At 43.5% G+C, this 25,302-nt stretch overlaps 1 protein-coding gene across 4 annotated transcripts in view; it reads right to left on the bottom strand.

Moving 5' to 3' along the window:
• The window catches only part of MSANTD1 (Myb/SANT DNA binding domain containing 1), a 37,017-nt gene extending 21,295 nt beyond the window's left edge, over positions 1-15,722 (bottom strand). The window contains exons 1-3 of one of the 4 annotated variants that reach the window (XM_075750757.1): positions 15,545-15,722; positions 14,223-14,315; positions 234-498 (exon numbers count right to left, since the gene is read on the bottom strand). In XM_075750757.1, the coding sequence (XP_075606872.1) occupies positions 234-487 (254 nt within the window). In that variant the 5' untranslated portion in view covers positions 488-498; positions 14,223-14,315; positions 15,545-15,722. Of the gene's footprint in view, positions 1-233; positions 499-616; positions 650-917; positions 1,020-2,394; positions 2,632-14,222; positions 14,316-15,544 lie in introns of those variants that run through there. The other 3 variants (XM_075750756.1, XM_010305424.2, XM_075750758.1) reach the window with 3 other exon arrangements.
• Between the last annotated feature and the right edge of the window lie 9,580 nt (positions 15,723-25,302).

The following is a 25,302-nucleotide window of genomic DNA, read 5'->3' on the forward strand; positions in this document are numbered from 1 at the left end:
CAACACTAGCTAATTATAAAGAAACAAAGTTGTCCCAGAGTTTGACATGAAATGGGGGAAAAAATTAACAATGACGTAACAGCACTGGCAAGAGAGAATTTTAAAAGCGATATGAACAATCTTTAATCTTTTATCGACAGATTTCCTGTAGGAGACTTCTTTCTGAAAGGCAAAAATCACTGCGTTGTCCCTGCTAAAATCTCTTAAAATAAAAAGAATTAACTGAAGCTTACCTGTACTGGAATGTCATATTTGTAATTTTTATCTTTATTTCCTCTCCGTGGCGAATTTCTCCAGTCATTTCAAAGAGTTTGTTAGCCATTTTCTCATAAACTTTGGCATTCCTTTTAGTTTGTTTCAGCTCATCAAAAAATTCTTCCCAAACCAGCATTAAACCTCTCATTTCTGCATCAGTCCAGTTTCTGGCCCTCCTGTGTTTCTCAGTCTGAGAAGAGACAATGTAACTGGGAATTTCTGCTGCAGCCATTGCTGACTGACCTAAAAGGGTTTTAAAAGAGGACACTTAATATAGATTGAGTTTTTAGTTTAGGTTTTTTGTAGTGCAAGACATGCATATGTGGATAAAGAATTTGAATGACAACAGAACATATGAAACCTTTTTGCAACAGCTTGAAGCTTGAGTGCACAAAATGGGGCCTACATCTGACAGGCAGGAATTTAGTTAAAAGCTTTTAAACAGAGAAACGTCATTTTGATGTCACGTTTCCATAGCAACAGAGCAACTGCATAAGCTACAACAACAAAAACCTTTTAACTGAAAGCCAAAGAATCAGGACAAAGTTGACAGGCCATCAATATTAAAGCTTTTAAACACTTTAGGTTTAACAAAAAAAAGATCTATGCAGCCTTTGAGAAGCTACTTTTAAGTTTCTACTTCTTTTTTAGCTTTCCCTTACCTTTTAGGCAGACAATCTGCTAGCAGGGGGTCATGGTCGCCTGAACGAGCTTTTAAGTTGCGCCTTGACAGACTCTCTAGGAGGTTGCAAGGACTGAGGCCACGTACACAAAAAAAAAAAAAAAAAGAAAGAAAAGAAAAAAAAAAGACCCTTTTTTTGCAGATATTCTGCAAAAAGCTTCAGCCAGCTTTATGAAAACTATACATCTCTAAGCTAATAAATGTTTAAGCAGGCAGGCTCATTAAAAAGGAGCCTGCATCTGGGTTTAAGAACACGCACAAAATAGTATTTAAGTGTTTAAATATAGAGAGAAATGCATATACAATTTCAATATAAAGCCACTTTTTTTTTCCCTGAGATGTTTTGCTGCTGATAAGCACACACTGCAGTCCTGTCAGTATGAATTTGCCTTTGTAGGTATGTATTACAGTATGTGTATTTTGTATTCCCAGTAATTTAGATGCTATTTCTGCAGCCTGTGTTCTGCCTTAGGACTGCAGCAGAAGCATTTCACCTGCTTTATGGGGAACCTAAAAGGATTATTCAATGAGTTAAAAAAAGGCTGCGAGATACTTAGAAGTGTGAATAAATTGCTTTGCTGTAAAACAAGCATTTTGAGATGGTTTCTATATAGGGCTAAATTCTGCCAGCAGTTATATCAGAGAAGCAGCGCTTATTCGTCGTATTAAATATCATGCAAGAGAAGCAGTGGGCCAAATTCTGCCCCCGCTTACACTCGTGCGATCTGACAATAATCTTCCACAAAACGGTGACATGCAGGAACTGCATTAATTCAAGCAGTACGACCAGCTAAGGAGAAAGCTGTTAATTTCCTACACTCCCAGTATAACCCTGTTCTGTAAAATACAAATAAATAAACCACTGGACCTTTCTTATTATTATTTTGTTTCAGCATATAACAGCAATAACGACCTCACTGCAGGGCATTTCCTGAAGATTAATGACAGGCAGGGGTTAATGGCCTGAGGCTCACCCAGTCAGTCGTTAATCCCCAGGAAATGTTCTGTGCCTCAATCCTTAATGCTTAAGTATCCTATAAATTGTAAGTCTTCTCATAACCACATCCTTGATCTTAACAATAGTTTAAAAATGCACAGCTTGGTTTGCATCCTGGAGATGGCAAAGAGAGCACATAACGTTCCTAAAAGGTACACTAGTAAAAACTGTAGCATCGTTGCCTTCTTTCTATTTTATTTATTCTATTGTTTATTACAAAAGGCACGACAGCATACCATAGAACAAGGGGGAGGGGGGAGAATCACATATACTGTACATAGGAACTTCCACTGATCCAACCCTGAACATGCCTCTGTCAGAAATATACCTGCTGAGTCACTGGCTTCCTAAAAAAAAAAAAAAAAAAAAGGGGAAAAAAAAAAAGAAAAAAAGAAAAAAAATCCCATAGCTTCCAAATAACTACTTTTAACTACTAATATGACAGCCTAGCAACTATTACCTTTAAAAATGTGTAAATAGCAGCATATGTTGTGATGATGATCTTGCATGGTTTGTCTCTTGGGTGGCCAGCTGGGAGACATCACATGATCAGGGGACAGATGGTGGTCAGAAGAGGATCAGCTGGTGACACGTTCATTTTATTAATTTATTGTTTTGTTTTGTTTCGAAATTCCCATCACTTAACCTTGGGCTCCACGCAGCTATGTTAGTAAAACCATACCAAACTCAGCTGCCTGCAGGGGCTGGGGATCACCAGGACAAGTTTAAGGAAGCAACACAATGTCCGAGAGAGAAAAACACCATCCATCTCTCCTGTCACGGTGCTGGGTCTGACTGAGGACCAATGCAAGCTACTGCAAAGCCAAGCTTGCTTTTCAACCTTAAATCATCCGTTAGAGGTTTGTTTTTCCCCTCCAGACTTTAATCCACCTAGGTTCTGAAAATGCCGATTAACACTACTGACACCTATAGCATGATACATATACATTGTAAAAAAACCCAAAGGTGGTCTCTGCTTTAAAGGTTTTATTAACCCGGTTTCAAGTGCAACAACCAGGACAGGGTGGGAGAGAACCTGGCCAGCTGCAACAAGTTCTTTCCATGATGGTCCACAACTCTTCCTTCCCCTGTTCATCCACACGTGCCTGGCGTACGTGTGGCTGCTCCTCGTGCTCCGCGCTGGCTGCTGGGGCCGTGCCCGGCCCCGGGCCCCAAACCCGGGACCCTGCATAAGGGGTGCAGTTGTTTCCATGTACAATTCACTTAACTTTTCTATATGCTGTTTCCTATTAGTCTAATTGACAGATTGATATAGTGGTATAGTGCTATTTAACATCTGTTAAATAAAAGAAATGCTTTCTAATAATACCTCCCTTATTCTCCTCCCCTCAGCACCAGGAGGGAATCTAAGTTTTCAGGCCTCAGGTTTTATCCCCTCCTCTGAGAAAGTCGTTGATATTAATTATGGAGACTCCGCATGCCTCGTCTGCCTTCCTGAAGCACACATGCCAAGTGGTTGATAAAGCGACTGTTTTCCTACACAGAGCTGAAAGCAAGGAGAGCTTTTTTACCCCCAAATAATCCCTGCAGTCTTCACCAGAGCCAGGGGAGGGAAAACCAGGTCTCCAGTCTATGCCCCTCTCTGCTGACGTTTTGCAGATCTGCATAGTCCCTGGAGTCACTCACCCCTTGTCCCAGCCCCGAGGCAGGAGGAACAGCTAAGACAGGACTGGGGGAAGAGCAGCCCTGCAATGGCGGAGAGCTCTCTCTCCTCAGGACCGGAGGAGGAACTCCATTAGCACTCAGCTGCTTCTCGCCCCTCTCAAGCTAGAGACCAGACAAGATTCATCATCTGCCTCAAGACTGGCTGGTCACCAAACCCAGAATAACTGCTGGCATGCCCAGCTGCGCCTCTGCCAGACCCAAGGCACTGATGCACCTGGCGCTGACATCCCTCACACACTCCGCTCTGACGTCTCTGCTGACAGCAGAGTCCTCCAGCATCAGCCTCCTCTAGACTGAGGCCCAGCCTGGCACCAAGTGCCTCACAAGCAACTGAAGCTCTTACTGTTCTCATCAATAGAATCATAGAATTTCCTGAGTTGGAAGGGACCCATAAGAATTGTCGAGTCCCACTCCTGGATGGACTCGGTAAGAATGTTACATCTCTTGGAAACAACTGAAAGACATAATGGAGCTTCTGAGGACACCTATGTAGGTGACTTCTTTCTGCAGGAGAAGGCTGTTCTCCTCCTCCGCTTTCCTGCTCACCCCAGTCCCTCCTCTGATGGGCAATGGAATGACAAGTCTACAAAACATCCCTATGAACACTGACCTCAGTGGGTTTGAGGATCTCACTCATGCCCTTCCTTTCAGAGAAGCGTGAATTTAATGATCCTCTTGCAAGTCTGTTCTTTATATCATCTGTCTAAACACCCTACCTTTTTTTGCAGTCATTATATATCAGCTTGAATAATAGCTCTCACAGCTGTTCCACTTTTCATGGTGATCTGTAAAGATAACAAACCCCAAACAGGGTAGAAGGGTTTCAAATTTGCAGATGTGGATCTAATGAAGTTCGCCTATAGATGTTTCCATCAGAGAGTTCCATTAATCCTAACATATCTGCTGACTATACTTCAAGTGATCTGTGCTAACCAACTGCATATACGGCCTTCAGCTTTGCAAGTGTGGGCTAATACGTGCCAAATAAAACTTCCTTTAGCCAAGTTTTAGGGAAAGGGGTTTTCCCTTGTGTTTGCAGGGAGATAATGGCTCTAGACAGTCAATTACTGGAGCTCAACCCACGAACTGTAAAGCCATTAAACTCTGATTACAGAAGAGCATGTCTGATCCTGCTGATAGGGATGCCAGCACCTCCCTGGCAAATTGGAATTTAATTCTATTAGAACACAAGAAATTTCTGCAACTTCTCCTAAAGGTACTTCTGTTCCTGAAACCCAAATGGACAGCTGCCTATAGAGAGGTGTTGGCACATGGGTCGCTGCTTATTTGGATTTCAGAAATGGAACTACATTAGTTTTGGTTCAGGTAAGTCTTGAGATCAACTGGTCTGGCCCCAGTTTTAGCACCACTGGCAACAAACACCATTTTAGGCAGGGATTGAGCAGTGGCACTGGGAGGAGGAGGTCCCCGCCGGAGGGCCATCAAAAGTATGCATCACCACTCAAAGACGCAGGTTCAACTCACTAAAACGCGTGAGTATTTCAGAAGGGCTTCCTGTAATGTCTTGATTATGGGCAACTCAAAAACCAAAGCTGCTTGCACCTCTTTTGTGTTCCAGGCAAGCTGTTGAAAGCAAGGTCATCCAAAGCACAGGCTTGTCGCTGCTCCTTGCAAACCTCCAGTCTGGCCCACCGGGAGCGTAACATGTGTGGGTAATAACAAATCTTGAAACAGGATAGTGGCTGCAGAGCACATGTTCATCCTCTGGTTATTTCAGTGCAGGCACACCTTGATAACTCTGTTAAAAAGAGTGTAAAAGTATGTATGTGTCTGTTTAAAAACAAAGGCATGTGGGTTTTGCATTGCAGTGGGATGCGACGTTTTACATTCAAAAAAAGCCGTCTGCACATGTTGGGAGGCTGTCTCCTACCCCACATTTTGCTGTCCACTGGGCTAAAAATCCCGCTTTCTGAAGACTTACTAAAAATGATGTGTTTAGTGTCTCTCATCGCTGCGCACTGCAATTTGCAAAGAGGGATAAGTGCAACGAGAGAAGTGCTCTTCCAGTGCTTCTGAAAAGCTTGGCCAGAGGAGTTTCACCTCCATGGAAACCACAGGTCCACAGCAGCAAAGCAGTTGTGCTCAGGAGAGCGCTGGAAACCAGGAGCTCACCCTAAGATAGCAAAGTGCCTTGCAGACAGCAGAGCTGGTTTCGGAACTCAGATAAGGTCCACGCACCCTTCGGTCTGCCAGTCTCCTTGGGTGATGTAGTTGTGTGGGCTTGTAAAGGCTCAGAAGCTTTAGGAAACCATTACGGTTGTGAACACAGAGCTGTGAGGTGTAAAACTGCACACGAACTACTCATCCTGTCCTACTATCTGTGAGGGAAGTTTAACGGAGGAACAGTATAACGCTGTTTGTAAGGGAAGGGGAAGGAAAAGAAAAAAAAAAAAAAAAGCAGCTACCTAAACTGCAGGAGGTCCTATTTCAAAGACAAAAAGAAAAAGTTCTTCAGGCTGAGGAAGTATAGGATGTGTCTCATGGTACATTAAAAAAAAAGGACAGTCCCTTTCATCAGAAGGTCTACAACCTAATGGGGACAGGCCACGAAGGAAACAGACAGGCTAGACCAGGAGGGACAAGTGACAGCAACGTGTTACTGAGCAAAGGCCATCGCGTGGCTGAACAGCTTTTATGTACATCCAAAATAAATAATACCTGCAGAGAAGTCTGACAACAGAAATGGATGCTCTGGAGGAAGCTGGCTGAGGGGAAGGCATCCTGGCTGACACGGGGCAGAGAAGATTTTGCTACATGAACACTTAGAACAAAAGAACAAGAAAAATCAACATTTCCACACAAATGCCCTGCCACGGGGCTGTCTGTGGGAGGTTTCCCTGATGGCAGAGCAGGGCACCGGGCAGCCCAGGAGATCAGTGGTCTGAGAAGATGCAGGTGAGCTGGAGGAAGCTGGAGAGATTTTTCATTTCATTTTGCTAGACCACATCCTGCTTGAATTTCACTGTAATCAGAACATTTCCCAAAAGCATTCTGATCTTGCTGAACTGGCAGATTCTGACCAAAAATATCTCCTTTGCCTATTTTAGTAGTAACCATGGAAGCCAGCTCTGCACAGACATTCAGTTGGAGAGAGACGGATGGCAAGAGACAGCGAGGTGAACACGGACAAGCTGGGAAACGGGGCTTCAGCAGTTTTCATGGACAGAGCAGGAAGCATTAGCATAGACAAGGGGGAGAACTGGAATTGTGCAGGGCTTTAGAAGAAGGAGCTCAGGGAACCCAAGGAATTCACTGTTTGGAGAAACCAAGTATAGACTGGCATGTTGGTAGTAATTAGATTAAAAATTATAGTACTAAGATTTTATTTTTTTTAATTACTTTGTATTTTTTTTAAGTTTAGCTGAAACACAAATACTCATGCTACAGACCCTAGTTTAGCATACTGGAAGGGGGGGGGGGGGGATCTCTTATGTCCAGAAGTTACAAATACCCCCTCCCAAAATGTCTGGCACTTGCAATGTATGGAGGCAGGATGCCAGACTAGATGGACTTTCAGTCACACATGTTCCTAAATTTTCAGGCATACAGGGAAAGACAGACAATATTCTTAAAAGTTTAGTTACATAGTATAGAGAGCAAAGACGTCAGTGCTACACACGTCACACTCCCAGTTCAATTTATAGCAAACAAAGTGTTTCTGAGATTTGCTTACTCTTAAGAAATCATTTGGAGGTCCTTTGCCTATGGAACAACCCTGCAGTATGGAGTGGACAGACAGACATACTCCTTTTCTGGTAAGCAAGCAAAAAATCAGATTGCAAGATTGCAATGAAAATTGTTCAGTTCCCAAAGAATGGTTTCCCAAATCTCTTGGCCCTGCTTACTTACAGGGGTTAGTCAATAAGTCCTCCTGTCCATGTTAGGGTTTTAGCACTTTTTAGCAAGCTACATGCTGGAAAATGTCTAGTTCATTAAAACCTGCTCCTGTGCAAATATTCCTATTTCAGCAGTAAATTCCTCTGAGAATCTGTTCTAAACAGTTCACTTTAGACGTAGACCGTGATTTAATCCAATTTGGATTTGAGATGTATCACAAAAGAAGAAAAATAATCCCCATTGCGCAGAAGTCCGCCCCATGCCTGAGCAACATTCCCCCAACTCAGCAGGGCAGGAGAAAAACGCCATGTCACAAAAAAACAGATGACGGCAGCTGGCTTGACCACGGTGGTGCTGCGGCTGCGTGCAGCATCGTTTCTGCCCCAGCAAGAATTAACGCTGCTGGCATCATCCTTTGCTAACAGCAGCGTAAAAGGTAGCGCGATTTACATAAATGCTTGAAGGAGGTTATTGCTCCATTGATCCATTAGCGAGAAGCCATCCCCTGGATTCAGAGCGAGCCAAGCGCAGGGAGCTTGGCACCGGCGCGGGACTCCAGCTAAGCAAGTTTTCGCACCATTGTGGTAGCAAGCATTAGAGCTGTGTTGAATAAATGGGTTCTAGCTTGCTGTTTTTCCAGAAAAGAGAGCAGTTTGGGCCCTTTTCCAGCAACCTCAGAGAAACTGCAGTGCAAGTCGCTGGCAATTCCCTGCCAGAAGCCCAGCCTTGCTGCTCAGAGCTCGCTACTAGCTTGGCAGCCTGCTGCATCCACCTAGCAGCTGTTTGCATCCCCACGCTGCCTCTCCCTGACGCCCTGCCAAGGCCTGCGAAAGACACGGGGAGATTCCCACTGCCTTGCCGCACCCTGCCCGCCGGTCGCAGGCATGATCCAGGCGAGCCCAACAATTACCGCAATGTGGCCGGGGAACACCTCGCACCCGCTCATCTTGGTGCGGGACGGCGGTGGGATTAGGTCCTGCTGTTCTGCAGTTTAATCGGCCGCAGGTTTTTGACATAAAAAGCATTAAAAAGAAAATCAAAGATGTCTGCCAAGTGTGAAAGGCAGGAGCTTCTCCAACTCTCCTTCTGGGGTTCTGCTCGGAGACCCTGGACTACCCCCAGCTGCAAGGTTTTCCCCTCGCAAGGGTGTGCTCAGCTTTCCAGCCCCACAGGGGAAAATTTACAAGATTTAAAAAACTATATTTCAGATAAAATATTTAGGGCACAGGAGATTTTCGTATCAGTCCATAAAAGACTTAAATACTAAAATGTAAATGGTGTTTTGTGTATTATTGCAAGGCAGCCTCAGGAATGGAAATTTGAGAAAAAATGTTGCAACCTATAAAGTTCAGATGATACTCATAAAAGACTGCCTGATCTGAGACCTGCCAAAAAGATAAGTAAAACCAAATTCACCAGCACTGCCGCAACAGCCAAAGAGCTTATCTGCTTAAGTGGTGATAATGGAAGTTGAGACCGTACAAGAGGCAGCTGCCAGTTCTGGGACAGGCTGCCAGTGAAGTTGGCCATGCCACAGCATCTCCCTGTCCTTCCACAGGAAACAGCTACGGCTTTCAAGGAACCAAACTGGAAGCATCACACAGCAGGTTGTGGTTGGTCCTGACTTTATTCCCAATGCTGTGTTCAAAGTGTTTCAGGGGTGTACAGTACCCCGTGAGAGAGCTACGTGAAAAAACTGCTATCCCTGGTGAACACGGGGTTTCCAGTAGAAGCATGGGTTTCCATGTTGTCCCACGGAGACACTGCAGCCATATGGCCTCTGAAGTCCTGCATGGTCTGTGTTTCCAAATGCTTCCCCCCGCAAAGGACTTCTGCCTTTGTGCAGACGATCTACGCAAGTAGCAAGCTACCAGGACACTGAGTTGCAGCTCCAAGACAAACACAGTATTGGGAACTTCAGCGTTAGCTCTCACATCTCATGATAGGCAGGAGGACATCCCATCTCAACACAGGAAGGTTTATTGTGATATGCATATAATGTTGCCCCTTTTAACACAAAGTGCGTTGCCGGTATTTGGGGTCTTGTGATGCCTCCTGTCTCACAGCATGCACAGCCTTGCTCCTTGGACATCCCAGGGATAGCCAGGAGGGGTCATCTCCCCCTCCCACATCCAAGCATGCCTCTCCACCCGGCCTTCTGCCTAGGGATACCACATCTCCTCTCGCTGCCTTCACCGTAAGCCTGTACTGCAATTGCTTTTATGTTCCTCATTGATTCCTGGCTTTTTCCAGCTGTTTTTTCCCCTCTCCGTGGCACTCTGCTGTTTATCAGACACGGCTCCACTCCAACTGCTCTCCGGCCACCAGAGTTCGGTTTATATTCTAGCCTGAGCGTGCTCCTTCGATCTGGACATTAGCTTCTATTGTTTCGGCTATCACTAAACCAAGGAGTGTGTATTTGCTTCCTCTCTTGGCCTCAGTGAAATGCTGCCAGCAAACCCATCAGCCTACAGATCAAAGAAACCTTTTCCATCCGTCGCGTACAGGAGCGTTCTGGCCAGCCCAAGGAAGTCCGTCTGCCTCCTTTCATCAGGACTAATCCACATCCACAAACCACTGCTGGATGCAAACTTTTCCACGTCCAACACCAGCTGTCCAATACCACCAGTGATTTTAAAATCCTCCCTGGTGCTTTTCATTCAACGTGGCATTCGGTGTTGTAAACCAGAGGATGTGCCCCAAATAAGTGTAGGGCTGTGTGGGGAAAAGCAGCATGATTTGCTTGCCTACAAACACTCACCACAACATAGGTGTTCATAGAATCACAGGATATCTCAAGTCGGAAGGGACCCATAAGAATCACTGAGTCCAACTCCCTGCTCCTCACAGGACTGCCTAAAACTAAGCCATATGACTAAGAGAGTTGTCCAGGCACTCCTTGAACTCCGACAGGCTTGGTGCCATCACCACAGCCCTGGGAAGCCTGCTCCAGTCACCGACCACTCGCTCAGTGAAGAATCTTTTCCTAATGTCCAATCTGAACTTCCCCTGACACAGATTTGGAGGCAAGCAAAGCTAATACTACCAAAAGGAGCGACAGAGTACCTGCCACCAACCACTCCTCTGCTGAGTCGATCATGCAAGTGCAAACAAGATTAGTTTAAATTATGGATTAATGGGACTCAGTTCACACATAGCAGACTAGCAAGCACTCAAATGACTTTTTTTTTGGCAGCAAAGCTGCCTCCAGTAGGTGAGTAAAGATTATTCTGAATAGTAACAAAACTGAAGAGCTACAGACCTGATTTCCAGTACCACAGACCCAAACTCCACAGGGGCTGGGCATAACCAGCATAAATAAGAAACCTAATCCAGATGTTTGAGGGGGAATTTGGACAGAAAATGTATAGAACCTAAAATCACAGAGATGTAGGAGACATCCAGTATGGAGATGCAAGTACAGACAAGCTGTCTGAAGGGAGTCCGTGGCAGATGTGAATGGCACTAGGGAATTCTTGTTTTGTTTCATCCCTAAACATTCCATTGACAGATTTCTGCATAACCAGACGGAGTACTTTTGGATCCCCACCTTCTAAGCAAACCTTCAATTGCTCAGAAGGTTGAGATTTTTTTGGTTATACAGAACAGCTTTTATGACTGTAGGACCAGAGACCTTCTAAACAAAGCAACAAGGAACCACCATCTGATTGCAGAGATACAAGACTAAACAATTTACAAAACAACAAGCCAGTTCACAACGCAGTATCTCATTCTCTTTAATAAAAGCGGCCAGTGTTTTTCATTTGCTGTGCAAACAGAAAGCAATAGCGCATTTCCCAAGGGAGGCACTCTTGTGCAACTCTTTACTAGAGGCAATCAGCCAACTCCAAAGGACTTAGGAAGTCAGTCCTCTTCTCCCCCCACCTCACTCACCTTACTGTATAAAGGGTATTGTAAAAACTACTTGGACTGGCTTTAGCTCCCATTTTGCTGTAGATTTAAAAAAAGCTGAACAGCCTGATCCACAAACCTTCCCAACCAAGGGCAGAACAAGTATGACTGCTGCTTGTCAGCATCTCACTAGCCATATAAATGAAAATATTCTTCTCTGCTAACATACTGCAACTCTAACCCAACAGTGATGGCTTACACACCTGAACGTACCGTTTGCACCAACTCTTCCCCTGCACTGTCTTTCACGCCCCGTAGCAATATCCCAGTGGCTGAAGCCACTCAAGCAGACCAAGAACGGAACACAGGCAGCAGCCTAAAATATTCAATGCTAATGCCATGGTTTTCTTCATTTGCAACATCTTTCCTCTCTGCACACTATGCTTCATGACAACTGGACAGGCAGATTATGTTAAAGCTCATGCATACCTTTTCAAATGATTTCTCATCAAGTCTCAGCGGGAACTAATTGAAGATTAAATTAATCATTCCTTGAGGCCTCTTACGCAGTGTTTTATCACTTTTTGTGAATACATTATGGAGAACCTCAGTGAAGTGCTGATCTGGCAGGACCACTGGACGCACGAGCTGGAGTGGCTGGACAACCCAACACACATCTGAGAAGTGAGGACTTGAGACGTCCCTAATAAATGGGACAAGACAAACCCTTATCCATTTCTTCTGGCTGTAAAAATCAGTCTAGCAAAACTACAATAGTAAATGTTTTCCAAAATATCATCGTGTCTTTCTGAAAACAAAGGAGCAAGTCTGACAGGAGCTGTTTGACGTTGCATGAAATATTCCTGACAAACTCTCTGATCTTCTCTGCCTCTTGAAATGCGAGAAATACCATGACGCCCAGCCAAAACCCAGCTACCGTAACTCGTGTTGATCCCTGCTTTAACCTGCTTCCTCCATAACCAAATTCTTTCATCGATCCATCTACAGCTCCATCCCTGACCTCTGATCCGCACAGCGCCTCTCTGGGTATCGTACGTGGCTGTCAGATAATGACAACTGACATCCAGACTTCCACCAGCTGCTGGGTAAAAGCTGTAATACTGGGTCATGGCAGAGCCCCTGACAAAAAAAATAAATGTGCTTTTTCTGCAGTGCCTTGCAGGGTTAAGGATTCATTTAACCAGAGATGAAAGCTGAAAGACAGGTCCAAAAAGGTTTTGAAGCAACAGAAAACGCCCCCTGGAATGTTAGAACCAGACGCTTCACTCTGTAATAAAACTCACGGTCCCAAAAGCAGGATCAGATATATCCTTACCAGTGTTTGCTTTGACAGAAATACACATTTTCAGGTTTATTCTGCTGTAAAGGCAGAAGAAAATCCTGAACACTGGTCACCACAACTATTGGGAATATTTTGAGAGCATTTTATACATCTCACTACTGTAAATGTTTTAGAAACATTATTGTGCTCTATTCTACTCTGCCGCCCTATGTCGTTTTTATCTTACAAATGCAAACTCCTTCAGGCAGGCATCACATGTGAGTTCCCATCTAAGCATTTAAAATATTACAGGTGGTGTGAGTTATCAGTCAAATTTTCTGGAAACACTCTCACTTTTAGGATCATTTAGATGCTTCCCACTACTTTTGACATGCTACAATATGGGAAAGCAAGATCAGCTTTGTTTTAAGATTAACATGACGCAATTGCAGTGCGCTCAGAAATGGTCAAAAATCAACTCTCTCTTTCATTCCCAAATACTCAATTCTGTATGAAACCACAGTAAAACAGTAAGTAAATCTTGTGAATAAGGTTTTCGTTTACATTTGACTGTGTTAATTACTGTCAGAGAGCCAACATCTGTGCCACTGCCTATTTTATTTATACACACGCACGCTATTTATATCTTTATAAATATATATACACACGCGCGCGCACACATTATTTTATCTGGCTGATTTCTAATAGCACTTATTCCAACATAACTCTTGGAAGAGGAGAGGAAGGGAGAGCTGAAGGAACACCAGCCTGTCGCCTCACAGCAGAGCCCAGGGAAACCTCGCTACATGCAGAATAACCCTCAGGAAGTGGGAGAGCATTGTACTTTCCCTCCAAAAATTCAGAAATGCATTGCATGTCCCTACAGACTCTGCACCATCTCAGGACAAATCCGAGACTGCTAAAAATCAAAAACATGCTTGGATACCACAAGGTTGTTTTTTTCTGCGTGCTGTAGTTTTACATAAGAATCGCCAAAAAGAAATTATTTTGTCTGTCTGTGAGCAATATTCTCATCAGAAAATTCTTCATGTAAAAGCTTGGGGAGACGATGAGACCAACTGCCAGTCCGATATGGGATTGTAAGAAGGCGTGTCCACCACGAGACACAAAAAGTTGTTGGACTCTCAAAACCATAAAGAAATGTTAAAAGTCAACAATTTTTAAAATACACCCCTCCCAGCCTACTAGCTAACATCTCTGAAATGGCCCAGTCACACAGCAACCTCAGAGCCAGTGTATCAGGAGAAAGCAAACGGGTTGAAGGACAAAGTACTGATCAGTTAAACCCTATAAAAACCCAAATCAGCAATCACAGAAAGCAGGTATTATAACGTGGATGCCTCTATCCACCAGGTACAAGCTTTGAAGCGACTCCTTACAAGGGATTGAAACAGTGACCAACTTGGCCTCCTCTGGCTGTAGAGAAGACAACACAGCAACTTCTCCACACTCAGAAATTGCAGCCCCGAAACACTCAGCCTCGTTTCCTTGCCCTGCTTTTCAGAGGTGGAGCAAAGTGAGGGTCAACGCACAAACCCACACTTTTATAGCTTTGGGGGTTTTATGGTGTGGAAGAAAACTTTCGGTACCTGCTGTCCTAGGAACAGAAGATCCTCCATGAGCCTTGAAGTCAACGCAGGAGTCCTCGCAACAGATCACTGACCCGGAGCAGAACTTCGTGTCTGGAGAAGAAAGAGTTGGCAGAACAACGTATCGTGTGGGGAGAGGAGCAAGGAAACATTTCAGAGCAATCCAGAGGAAGGTCAGCCGTGCTTAGCCAAGGTTATCTTGTAAAGGTCTAGATGAGGTGGGTTTAGTTTAGTTTGCCATCTCTAGCCTTTCAAACAGCACAGACAAATACATTCCCCATGCTATACAGTCCCATCATAAATGACTTGAATTGGCCTGTAAGCCTTCAACAACCTCATTCCTATCTGCTGAAAACTACTCACTTTAAGCCAAAAGAATATGACAAACATCCTCATCTACACATCTTACACTGCCAGCAAAAGGTGTCTCTTTAAAAGAGATCCCAGCCTCGTCCAGGCCATCAGCGGATGTAATTTTTCCCGACTTTTCTCTCATCTGCCAAACTGTTCCATTAGTGAGTTAATAATGCTCAATGCTCAGCATGCTGTAGTTCAGAGGATTGCAAATCTTTTTTAAAACATGGTGGGTCCTAAAGGTATTGTTATCTCTATTTTACACAAGGAGAAGCCAGAGATAGCAAAGGAAAAAAATTCAAAAGCTTCTAAATGACTGTGAAACTGAAGTAATTTTAAAAGAGAATTGGACACTCCAGAGCTGAAGTCAACCTTGCACGTCCTTCAGTCACATCTCAAAATGAAATATGCTCTCAATTCAGTTAAGGCAAGGTCCTCAAAGCCACAGAGGTACCTAACGAGTATCTCAATGGGAAACAGTTTCCAAGACTCAGAGCTAAATTAGCCATTACTTCTTCCCTCCTCCAAGAAAATAACTGATTAGGTGCCTAACAGTCCACAGGAATGCATTTTTTCACCAGAAGAAGGTATTTGGGTACCTCAAGTTTTTCTTCCTCCATGCTGCGATCCCACCATTTTGGCTGAGCTGAACCTCTTAGCACTTACACCTGTGAAAGCCCACTTGGGGCTGGGAAGTCGTGAGCACGGCTAACGCTCCTCAGCGTGGTGACTCTGGTACAAGGGAGCAGCCGCTCCCACTTTCATTTAAAGACATGGCTGGAGGAAGAGGGTGTGGCTGGGGTGGCCCGAAAATAGCACTCGCTGCCAGGGCAAGGTGGTTGCAACCTCTCGCTGATGGAGAGAGGTGCTGGGTTTGGACTCTGCCTCCAGGGCCGGTTTTGATTTTTATGCAGTGATGTTTTCATGCAAAGCGTGTAGTTAGCAGCCTTGGGAATGCCGCCAGATACCTGCTCCCCACCTCCCTTCAGGGGAGGTCCCAACCAGTAGGCCACAGTCAGGCTCCCACTTGCTTCTCCTCTCCAGCTTTGTGAATCCTTCTCCTCACCGTGGCACAACATCAATAGGAAGGGCTTGAGAGGTTGCCTACAGCCTGGGAAGGGACAGGTGAATTTGAATATCCCTTGGGAGAAGGAGGACCCAAACCCAAGTTCGACCACTTCTGAGACGAGTATTATAACCATTAAGTTATTATATGAAAACCACCACACCAATCATTTGTATCTTAAGCAGCAAGCACAAGGCTGTGAGCTGAGGCCTCGGCAGCGGGGGCAGGTTTGACTCCCCTGGCCGGGTTTGAAGCTCGCAGAGTGTGGGAGCCACTCGCAGGATCCAGCGTGAGAGCTGGCATGGGGACGGGAAAGGGAGCCCAGGAGCCTAAGCAGGTATCAGCGCCGAGAATTCAAGGGACAAGTGCGGGGGGGGAGGTAAAGATCCTACAAACAAGCCCTCTTGAAAACACCACAGATACATCAGTTCCCACCATTTGAAGTCCTAACCTATTACTTTAGAGTTAAAATGTCAAACTAAAATCTCTTTTATCACCACCAAAGTGCTTTTACCTTGAATTTTTAAGTGTTTGCTTAAGCTGAGGTTAAAAATAGTCTGGCCTTCTTGACTGTTAAGCAGATCATAAAACTCTCTGTAGTCCAACAGGCTATAGAAAGTTTCTATAGCTTTACTAACTATTGTGAGTCTAGACTAGCTTCCTGCACCTTCTTCATCCTCAAAGCGGTTAGCTGCAAAAATTTAACTAAAGGAGTTTCTTACAGGAATTTTAAAAGTAGCTGTTAAGCCAACTTGTTTTTATCACAAACCAACGCAATAAAGTAAGTAACAGCTAGCTCTACGTTTAATTGTTAGAAAAGAGTATGTTTGTAATTAAAGAGCAAGTCTGTACACATGTTTTTAAATACTGTGAACCTGATTTTCTTCAATATTGCTGTTTCTTCCAATTCTTGAAATATGTATTTGAAATCAAAGGACAAATAGCACTATTTGGAAGTTAGAAATAAGTCTTTTGAGAAAATAAGTACATTTTAATCTCACTGAAATATACTAACCATAAAAATAGGAGCTACGTGGTAGAAAAGTGACAGTTTTTGACAAAACAGGAGGTATTTAGAGGAGGTGTTCCTCTAAATAGGGATAGGTGAGTAGGCTGAGTAAATGGTAATATTTGCAATTAATTTTAGACATTTGTCAAGATGATTTTGTAGGTAGGTTTGTTCAAGAGCTGCAGAATTTTTTTCAGGTCTACTGAGAAAAAGCCTGGCACAAGATTTTGATTTAGAATGCAGACTCACCTCAGCATAGTCATTAGTTTATCCAACAGCATTAAAAGTGAACAGCAAGTGCCCCTAAACCTCCTCCCACAAAATAAGAAAATGAGAGCCAAAATTCTGCATCATTCCATGCTGATAATTTTTAGACAGAATTTCCCACTCACCTTAACAAGGTGATAATTTAAAAAATCTCTGCCAAAGAATAAAACCTCCTCATTGGACCTCCACAGCTCTGAAGATACCTGCTGGTAGAATTTGACATCCTGCACCCAGAGCATCAGAAAATGTTCGGGAGATTTGTGTTAGGAAAAAGTACAAAATTGTACAGAGATTAAATTCTTGGGAGTTCTTTTTTATTCTAAGAAAAAATAAGAGAGGATCCTACATTTTTAGAAGTCCTGACTGTAAGGACACAAACATGGCTTACGATCCTTTCAGCCAAGCACCTGTTGGCTACAGAAGAAATACTGTACAGTTGTGTCTCACCGACTCGCCACAGCCATTTTTGCAACATTTGCAACAGTGTGGGAGCATTACGACGTTTATCATTGCTTTTGTCATTTGGAGAACAATGCTGGCCAAACCTGCTTGCCCTGTCACATTTTTTAATTAAATATCCAAAAAATAGTTATACCGCATGCTAATACACAGTGCAGTCTTACCAGTTTTAGGCTTAGAACCTAGCTCAGTTTTCTGCACGAACGATGCTGCTGCACGGGGCGGGGGGGGGGGAGGTGGGATGAACAAGAGTAGGGCAGCTATCTGCTGCAGCGTAAGCAGCGCCAAACAGGATTAATGCATTCAAAATCAGAGACCAGACAATTCTCTGGCAGCTTTTGAGAAATACATGAAAAAGCTGTATGCCATGGGGCCAGCAGTAGTAGAAGACTGAACACGGTGACTCCAGGGGTCTTTTCCAAGCCTATGTTTAAGTTCTCTTGGCACAGAAACCATTCGGTATATATCATCATTATGGCAGCTTTTCTGCATACCATTTCTACTTCTACTGTATTCAAGACACAGTTATCACACTGTGCAACACTTGGTCATATTGTGGATTTACACACATATCTAAATTTTAAGTTGTCTGTAAAGTCTTTAAAATCCTGTTTATCTTCTTGAGCGCTACTAAGGATTGAGCTGATATTTTCCAAGAACTATTCAAAATTTCACCAAGATATTTTTCCCAAATAGTTACAGCCCTGTGGATGCATAGGAACAGTTCTTTTCCCTTATACATTACTTTGCAATTGTCTAGACTGGGTGAGAAAATGGAGAAGAATATTCACAGCCAGTTTTAATTTTGACTGCCTTGACAATTTCTTATATGTAAAGTTTGTCATCTCTTCTTTTTTCCTGAAACATTAGTAAATAATTTAACAGTAGAGATACCAACAGAGACTCCTGTAGCCTGGTGACTTTCCTGCAATAGGAAAACTGATGATTCTGTGTTATTACCTTTAACCAATTAGAGTCGTAACAGTTCAAAACTGCAGAAGTGCTTTCCCTTTTATTTCTTGAGAATTTAGAGGGGTTGATGACCATTAGTAAGGGACCTTGGAAGTCCAGCGAGACCTTATCGACTGAATCACCTCTACCCATGGGCTGCAGGGTTTCAAAGCACACAGATTTTTGACAGCTTCCTTCTACAAAATCCATTTTGACATTTACCCAATATATCATATTTACTCTATGAATTCAAGTCTTCATTTTAGTTTCCATAAATTTGCCCAAGGAAGGCTAGATTTACCAGTGTACATAACCCTTTAAACATCATTACATTTGCCACAGCAATTATTTAATTCATATCAAACATAACCATGAATTCAACAACCCCACATTTGGCGCTCTTGGATGGCTACCATGGCTACCACCTATTTTTATCAATAGCATTATGCATTTTATCCAATTGTTCTAAACCTGTTCTGCCGACGCTTCAATTTAAAACAGCTCTTTACACTCTTTCGCATACCACAACGCTCCAGAAGAGAAAGCTCCCTGAGATCCTTTATAATGAACAGCAAGGCAAAGATTTATTTAGCCTTTCTGTAGCAGCCCTGTGTACTTTGAGTGTTCGTGTTACACTGCAATCCCCTGTCAAGTGTGCTGATGGACAGGCTTCCTACTTGTCACGCGTTTGAAGGAGTTTTCTCATTGTTTCTGTGAGTTTAGCAAGTTGTTCCTCAAAATTGATTTTACCTGCCTTGTTTAACTTGTCTTATTTAACTTGAATGTATGCTCTTTTCTATTTTCTCTGTTCAAACATGACCTCCACTTGCTGAAAGATGTCTTTTTACTTCTAACATGTCTCTGCTCTTCCATTGAACAATACCGGCTTTTCAGAGAGTTCTGCTCAAGCCTTTTGATAGAAGAGATAGACACACTTCCTTGAGCGCACATTATAATGTCTTCTCACCAGCCGCATGTTCTCTGCAAGCATCTCACTCTTTTAGCTGTTCCTTTGAACAACAAAATTGTAAGAATCATTCTTATATTTATGTATTCCACCTCACTGAGATTTGTTTTTTGTCTGCACAGGGACAAGAAAATGGAGTTTGTCCTGGTCATCACACATTGCTCTGGTTTAAAACCAGTGTTGTCTTTTTCCTATTACATTAAGTTGTTTCACATCCACAGATTGCCTTCCCAGTTGTGTCTCACATCAAGGTCTTCCTCCTCCTTTTCTGATCCTATGTGTAGTGTCATTGGTATTTCTCCATTTACTTCTGCAGAGAAAGGCCCTTTCTTCCCCTGTACTCCACTGAATACTCTCTTGATAACAAGTGTCTCAAATACTGAAATTGCTCCATTTGCCGAGACAAGAGCAGCCCATATTTCCAAAACAGAGTCCTCTGATTTTCTCAGCCAGCATTTTGATAAGGAGAATTTTCCAGGCTGTTTCAGGACCATGTCTCAGTCATTGTGCACTATAATACTAATTACGAACACAGTCAACACCGGTATCAACACGGCCACCTACCTGCACATCTCTGAGATAAGAAATGTATTCCTCTACCCTTTTTCTTTCTTTGTTTCTCACAAAAGCACTGAAGTTTCCTGGAAGGGCAGTTTCTTCACACCTCCAGGATAGTTTGGATGACAAGTCTAAGAAGATTAGCTGCTGTAATGTTTTCTGAAAACCACTGTAAGGAGGATCACTGGCATAGATGACTGATTTTCATCCAGGAGATTTTAGCATTGTTCCACTATCTCATGCATTTATTAGGATTTCATTTCCTTCTGGAGCCTCAAGGGAAATTTCATAATCAGCACACCTGGTATGTGTAGTATAAATAATTAAGGGGATGCCCTCTCTAACGATCTATGCAGAAAGGCTGTTCTGCTGTAAGAAGTGGCCTGGATCATAGTCTTATTGAAAGAAAGAATTAGGGTTACGAGATCGTCTCCATTTTCAGATTCAAAAAACCTCATGAACATTTACTGAACCAGATGGCGTCAAGGCTTTACCTGATCTATAGAGGAACCTACTCAATCAGTACGTTTATGAGTTATTTCAACATTATTCTTTCTACACTGTCAGCATAGATGGTACTTTATCACCATTTTTCTATCCAAGAATATAATTTATTGCTTGCCTTAACAAAAAGATCATGACACCAATGCAGCTTGCAATCACATCAAGAAAAATACTTAATGTGACAAATTTGGCAATAAGCCAGCACTATATAAACTGGTTGGATGACAAAAATATTTAGGACAAACCACGTTAAAGAGGACAGAGCTCACCTGAAGCCCTCCATCCTTGGGTTTATCTATTCAACAATTTGCAAAGGCAGTATAATTGCTACAGCCCAAGCTCCGGTCTTTGGAGGTTTTCCCTCAGACACTAAGAGCACTGAAGTCCTCACAAATTGGACCTTCTAAGAAGAAGAAAATACATTATTATTGCAAATGGATAAAATAATCAACTCCTCTGTGGCACTGAAGGACATGCAAATTTGTGTCTGATGGCTCACACTAACATGTTGGTAGCATCTGCACGATTCTGATCTGAAAGAGTTATTTTGGTTTTATGTTGTTTTGGTTTTTTTTTTCCCCTGAGGGCAAAGTCCCTTAGAAGCTGGACTTTCACTTAAGTGCTTTGTTTCTTTCTCTGTTTTACCATCAGAACCCTCTGTTCTGAATTCTTCTTTCCCCTACCTTTGATTAATTCCTTGCCTTCATCTGTATTTAATACTTACACTACACATCCCGCACTTGAAATCTTTTTTTTTTTTCTTTCCCCAAACCTGAACACAAGTTTTGCTTCTAAAAAAAGTTTTATCACTTGAGTGTGCTTCACTTTACGCTGCCATCTATAACTAAAGTACAGCACAGTAAGTGGCATATTTGTGATCTGGAATCCAGTTTTGCAGATAAAAAGAGGTTAAATAGTTCATTTAAATATGCCTCTCTGATATGCAACTCAAAAAGATTCAAACACTGAGATTTGCTCACCATCGTTGCTCCTATTTTCCAACACATTAATTGGATATATGTAGTCAAATCAAGAAAATCAGCTTCTCATCAAGGCCTGTGTTCTAAATTCTGATTTTTTTGTACAGCTGAAAAATGCTAATGAATAATTTATGATGAAAAGATTAAATCTTATATGAAAAAAAACAGACATATATGCAACACTATGTAAACATACTCCCACCCTTTCAACTTGCCCAGTTACCTTAGGTCCATCTAAGTGCTTACGCATTTTTCTAAAGCAATCGGACTTAAAAGATCTATGTGTAATCAAATCTACTGCTATTAGTGTGAGCAGGCCATATTTAAATTCCAGTTTTCAATGGGTTATGAACCAAAGCGACTTCACTACCAGAATTTCTCCTTTTCTAAAAGCCTGATACAACTGGATCTGATTGGGCACCTCCCTACATCTATATGTTGCTTTAAGGGGATTCTGCTCAGGTGCATGGGTCCTCTAGAACCAGAGCCTTCAGTTGTAGCATGATCAAGCATTACAGGATCATAGTAGCTTTCCTAAGACAAATAGAAAAGACTCATCTTCTAAGTTTGTTTGCACTGGTAACATCAAGATCTTACCCCTCAATTTAGAAAAAGAGAAGCAGGAAGCAGTTATCAATAAAATTCAGTATTTGGTTTCAGTGTGGCCCTCCTCTTATCCTATCCGAGATACATGGGATTAATTAAACCAATTTCAGAACCCTCGGCAAAAAGTGGGTTTCTGTTTAGAAAGCCGTACCAGGAGGCGTCTGGGCACGTCTGGAGTGAAAAGTCCACTAGTAAACCGTCACAAGCTGAGCAATACTTTTCCCCCTCTTTGAGAAGTAAACGTGTGATTTGAAAGTCTGCGCAGAACGGATTTACTTCCATGGGACGAGCACTTGACAGTTTAAAGTATTTTGTGAAACTTGCCAGACTTACCTTTCCCTATCTCCATCCTTCATTCTGCTCTAGCGGAACCTCACACAACCACAACCCCTGCTCCGCTGAATCCCTTGGCCTCTTCTACACAGTCGCAGCTGTTGGAGCCCGCTAGTACTAAATGTGCTGTTACTACTCCCAAGCTGTAGGGACTAAGGGGTTAACCCAACTCGCAGGCATACATTAAACTGTGCTAAGAGCATTCCACAGAAATACCATCCTGAGCTCGCAGCCTAGAAGGAATAGCTAACCTGACACACACTCTGTCCGGGCAACAGACAAATACACTTGCTTTTTAAACTCAGCATCAATAGGGCACTTCGCGGGGCACTCAGGAACGCTTGGAAACCCGTGGGCATAGAAAATCAGCCGTTGTATGGACAGCTGCATGAAAAAGAAAAAAAAAAAAACAAAACAAAAAACCAACCACCACCCTGGAAAGTAGTTCATGCAGCATTAGCTGTGGAAGTTGTACTTTGCTTTAAGCAGGCTCACTTTGAGATTGTACCACCTGTTTAAAAGGCAAAATATTTCCTCGTTCATTTTAAAAGCTGCAGCTCTGCCCCCCCCCCCCCCTTTGCATAAACATGCCATATAGACACGCACTTACAGGAGAATAAACAACCCGCAGTTGTAAGTACCCCAGATATTGATCTCTATCAGACTATATAAACCAGCAGTTCTAGCAGTCTCTCCAGAGTTTGCTGTAAAAGCAATTGGAACTGCAATTAACAACAGCACATCTTAGGATAGGGAAAGACTTCTAACTAGAAGCTAATTAGGAGGGCAAACACTGAAGCTTGTTAGCTGAGATGCTAATGAGAATTATACTTGAGTGGCAGCAGACTAGCTATTCAGAGTTAATTAGAAACCTCAGCTGATAGTATATTGCTCTTAAGAGCTTTCAAAACAAACAACTGGAAAAACTGTCCTGCAGCTAAGGATCCAGCATGCCATGTTGGGTAATTCATGGGCATGGGGAACAGCCAGAAAATTACACTCATGCACCAGGGTAATTTCACAGCATGTGCAAAAGGTAGAGAGGAGGTTTTTAGGAGGCGCATGCCCTCCTGGATTTTCTGCGACGGTTCTGTTCATCGGTGGCAAATCTGATGCTGCCATTTACACTGCCCAGCCAGAACAGCACCCACTTGCACAAGAGGGTGAGCTGGAGGGCTGCCGCACGCCCCAAACATCGACACCAGGCTTGTGCAGAAGCGGGACAAGGAGCTGGGCTGGTCCAGCAGCCCCTGAGAGCCTTCCTATCCCCCCCACCAGCCTCTCCCATCCCAGCCCTCAGCCAGGGAAAGCTGCTGGTGTTCAGCTGGGCGAAGCAGCAGCTGTGTGCAAGTTGCTCTCACCATGGCTCTGCCTGCCCGGGGCACGGGAGGGTTTTAGTCTCTCCCCCTCTTTGTGCAGTGAGGAGGCAAAGAGCAAATCGAGGCACTTCGAGGGGAAAAATCTGTTAAACGTAACATTGCCGCAATGGGGACCGTGAAGTGTGGCCTTACCTGGGCTGAGTTGCATGGCTGATTCCTGCTCTGAGCAGAGCCAGGGAGGCAAAGCAGAGGGGCTGCGTGTTTAAATGTTTCCTCTGTGCCTGATTGGAAGCGCAAGAGCCAGTCAGGGGCAGGGGAGAGGCTGCTAAACTCAAAGTAGGTTGCTTGTTTCAGGAAAAGATTGGATACTGGAGAACCTGCAGACTGGTTCGCAGCGCATTTGAACACACGAAAAACGTGTGTCACAAGGGAGAGAAACGCTCCGGAAGAATCAAGGGGATTTTCAGTTTCGCCAAGGCCCTGTTTGCATTAAAACTTGCAGCGATTTAAGCGAAATCTGGTTTTAATTCTATTTATTGAAACCACTTGCAAACCCTTGTGGATACTCTTGAACAGATTCAGCTTTCCAAAAGAAAACCAATGCAATGCAGATTTCAATTAAAGCACACAGAAGAGCACCCACAGATGGTTTTACACCAGTGTAATTAAATAGGTTTCAAAGTTTAACTTTAGCTAAACAAATGTGACTTTTAATGCAGATGTGACCTGACGGTGTGTGAGAGGACGGGGAACTTTACATATTGAAACCTCCCTGCGAGAGTCCTGGGAGCAACTATGTGTAAATACACCCTTCACGCAAGCTTTTCAGTATCTGCAGTGGAAAGCGTGTGAAAGCACAAAGAATTAAAGAGGAGACACTAACACTGGCAACTATAATCCATAAATCCATCTGGTTCTTAAAGCAAAAAAAAAAATTTCTCAGTGCATAAGCAGTATTCTGAGGAGACAAATTTATTTCACTAAAGCTTTGGGAACCATCATTTTCACCTGATGTTTTTGAAGCAAGAGCCTCGGATTGTGGTTATTCAGGTTTAACAGGACTTGTAAACGCTGACTGAAGCTAGAGGCAAAATTCCCCAAACACCAAAGTGATGTAGCTCTGGGCTTGACCACGCTGCAGCTCCCTGGAGAATCCTCCCAGCCACGAGCCCTACGCCCCGGCTCAGCAGACGGCGGTCCACTGGTGACCAGGACACGATCGTGGGTTTGACATTTCACAACTCCAAACTCCCCTGCGGTCGGTGCCTGCAGTCCCCGAGCTGGCTGGAAGCACCGGCTGGGCGTCCCCTCGCTCAGCAGCTTGCGGAGCCGCTCTGTGCTCAGTGCAAAGTGTAATAAGCCGCTTGGCAACTAAAATCAGGCTGAATAAAAGAACCAGAAAATATTTAAATGCAAGTAACTTGTATTAATGCTGCAGGGAAGATTCACTAGTGGGGAACTGAGGGTATAGATAGCGATACCTCTCAGACAGCCCTACCAAACTGCTCCCAAGCTGGCACAGGTCCTAGCCACAACCTAGCCAGCACAGCACAGAAATGAAAGGCTGCTGCCTTCCTCTCCTTCCTGGGGATTATTCCCTCCACCCTCCCATCGCTTAATACTTCTGGTAGATTTTCCCCCATATCAAAGAACTTTATGGAAGCAACCTTCCCAGAGCTACAGCCCCAACTGGAAGCAAACCAGGAC

This window comes from Balearica regulorum, chromosome 4 (genome assembly GCF_011004875.1).
Source record: "Balearica regulorum gibbericeps isolate bBalReg1 chromosome 4, bBalReg1.pri, whole genome shotgun sequence".
In the NCBI taxonomy this organism is placed as follows: domain Eukaryota; kingdom Metazoa; phylum Chordata; class Aves; order Gruiformes; family Gruidae; genus Balearica; species Balearica regulorum.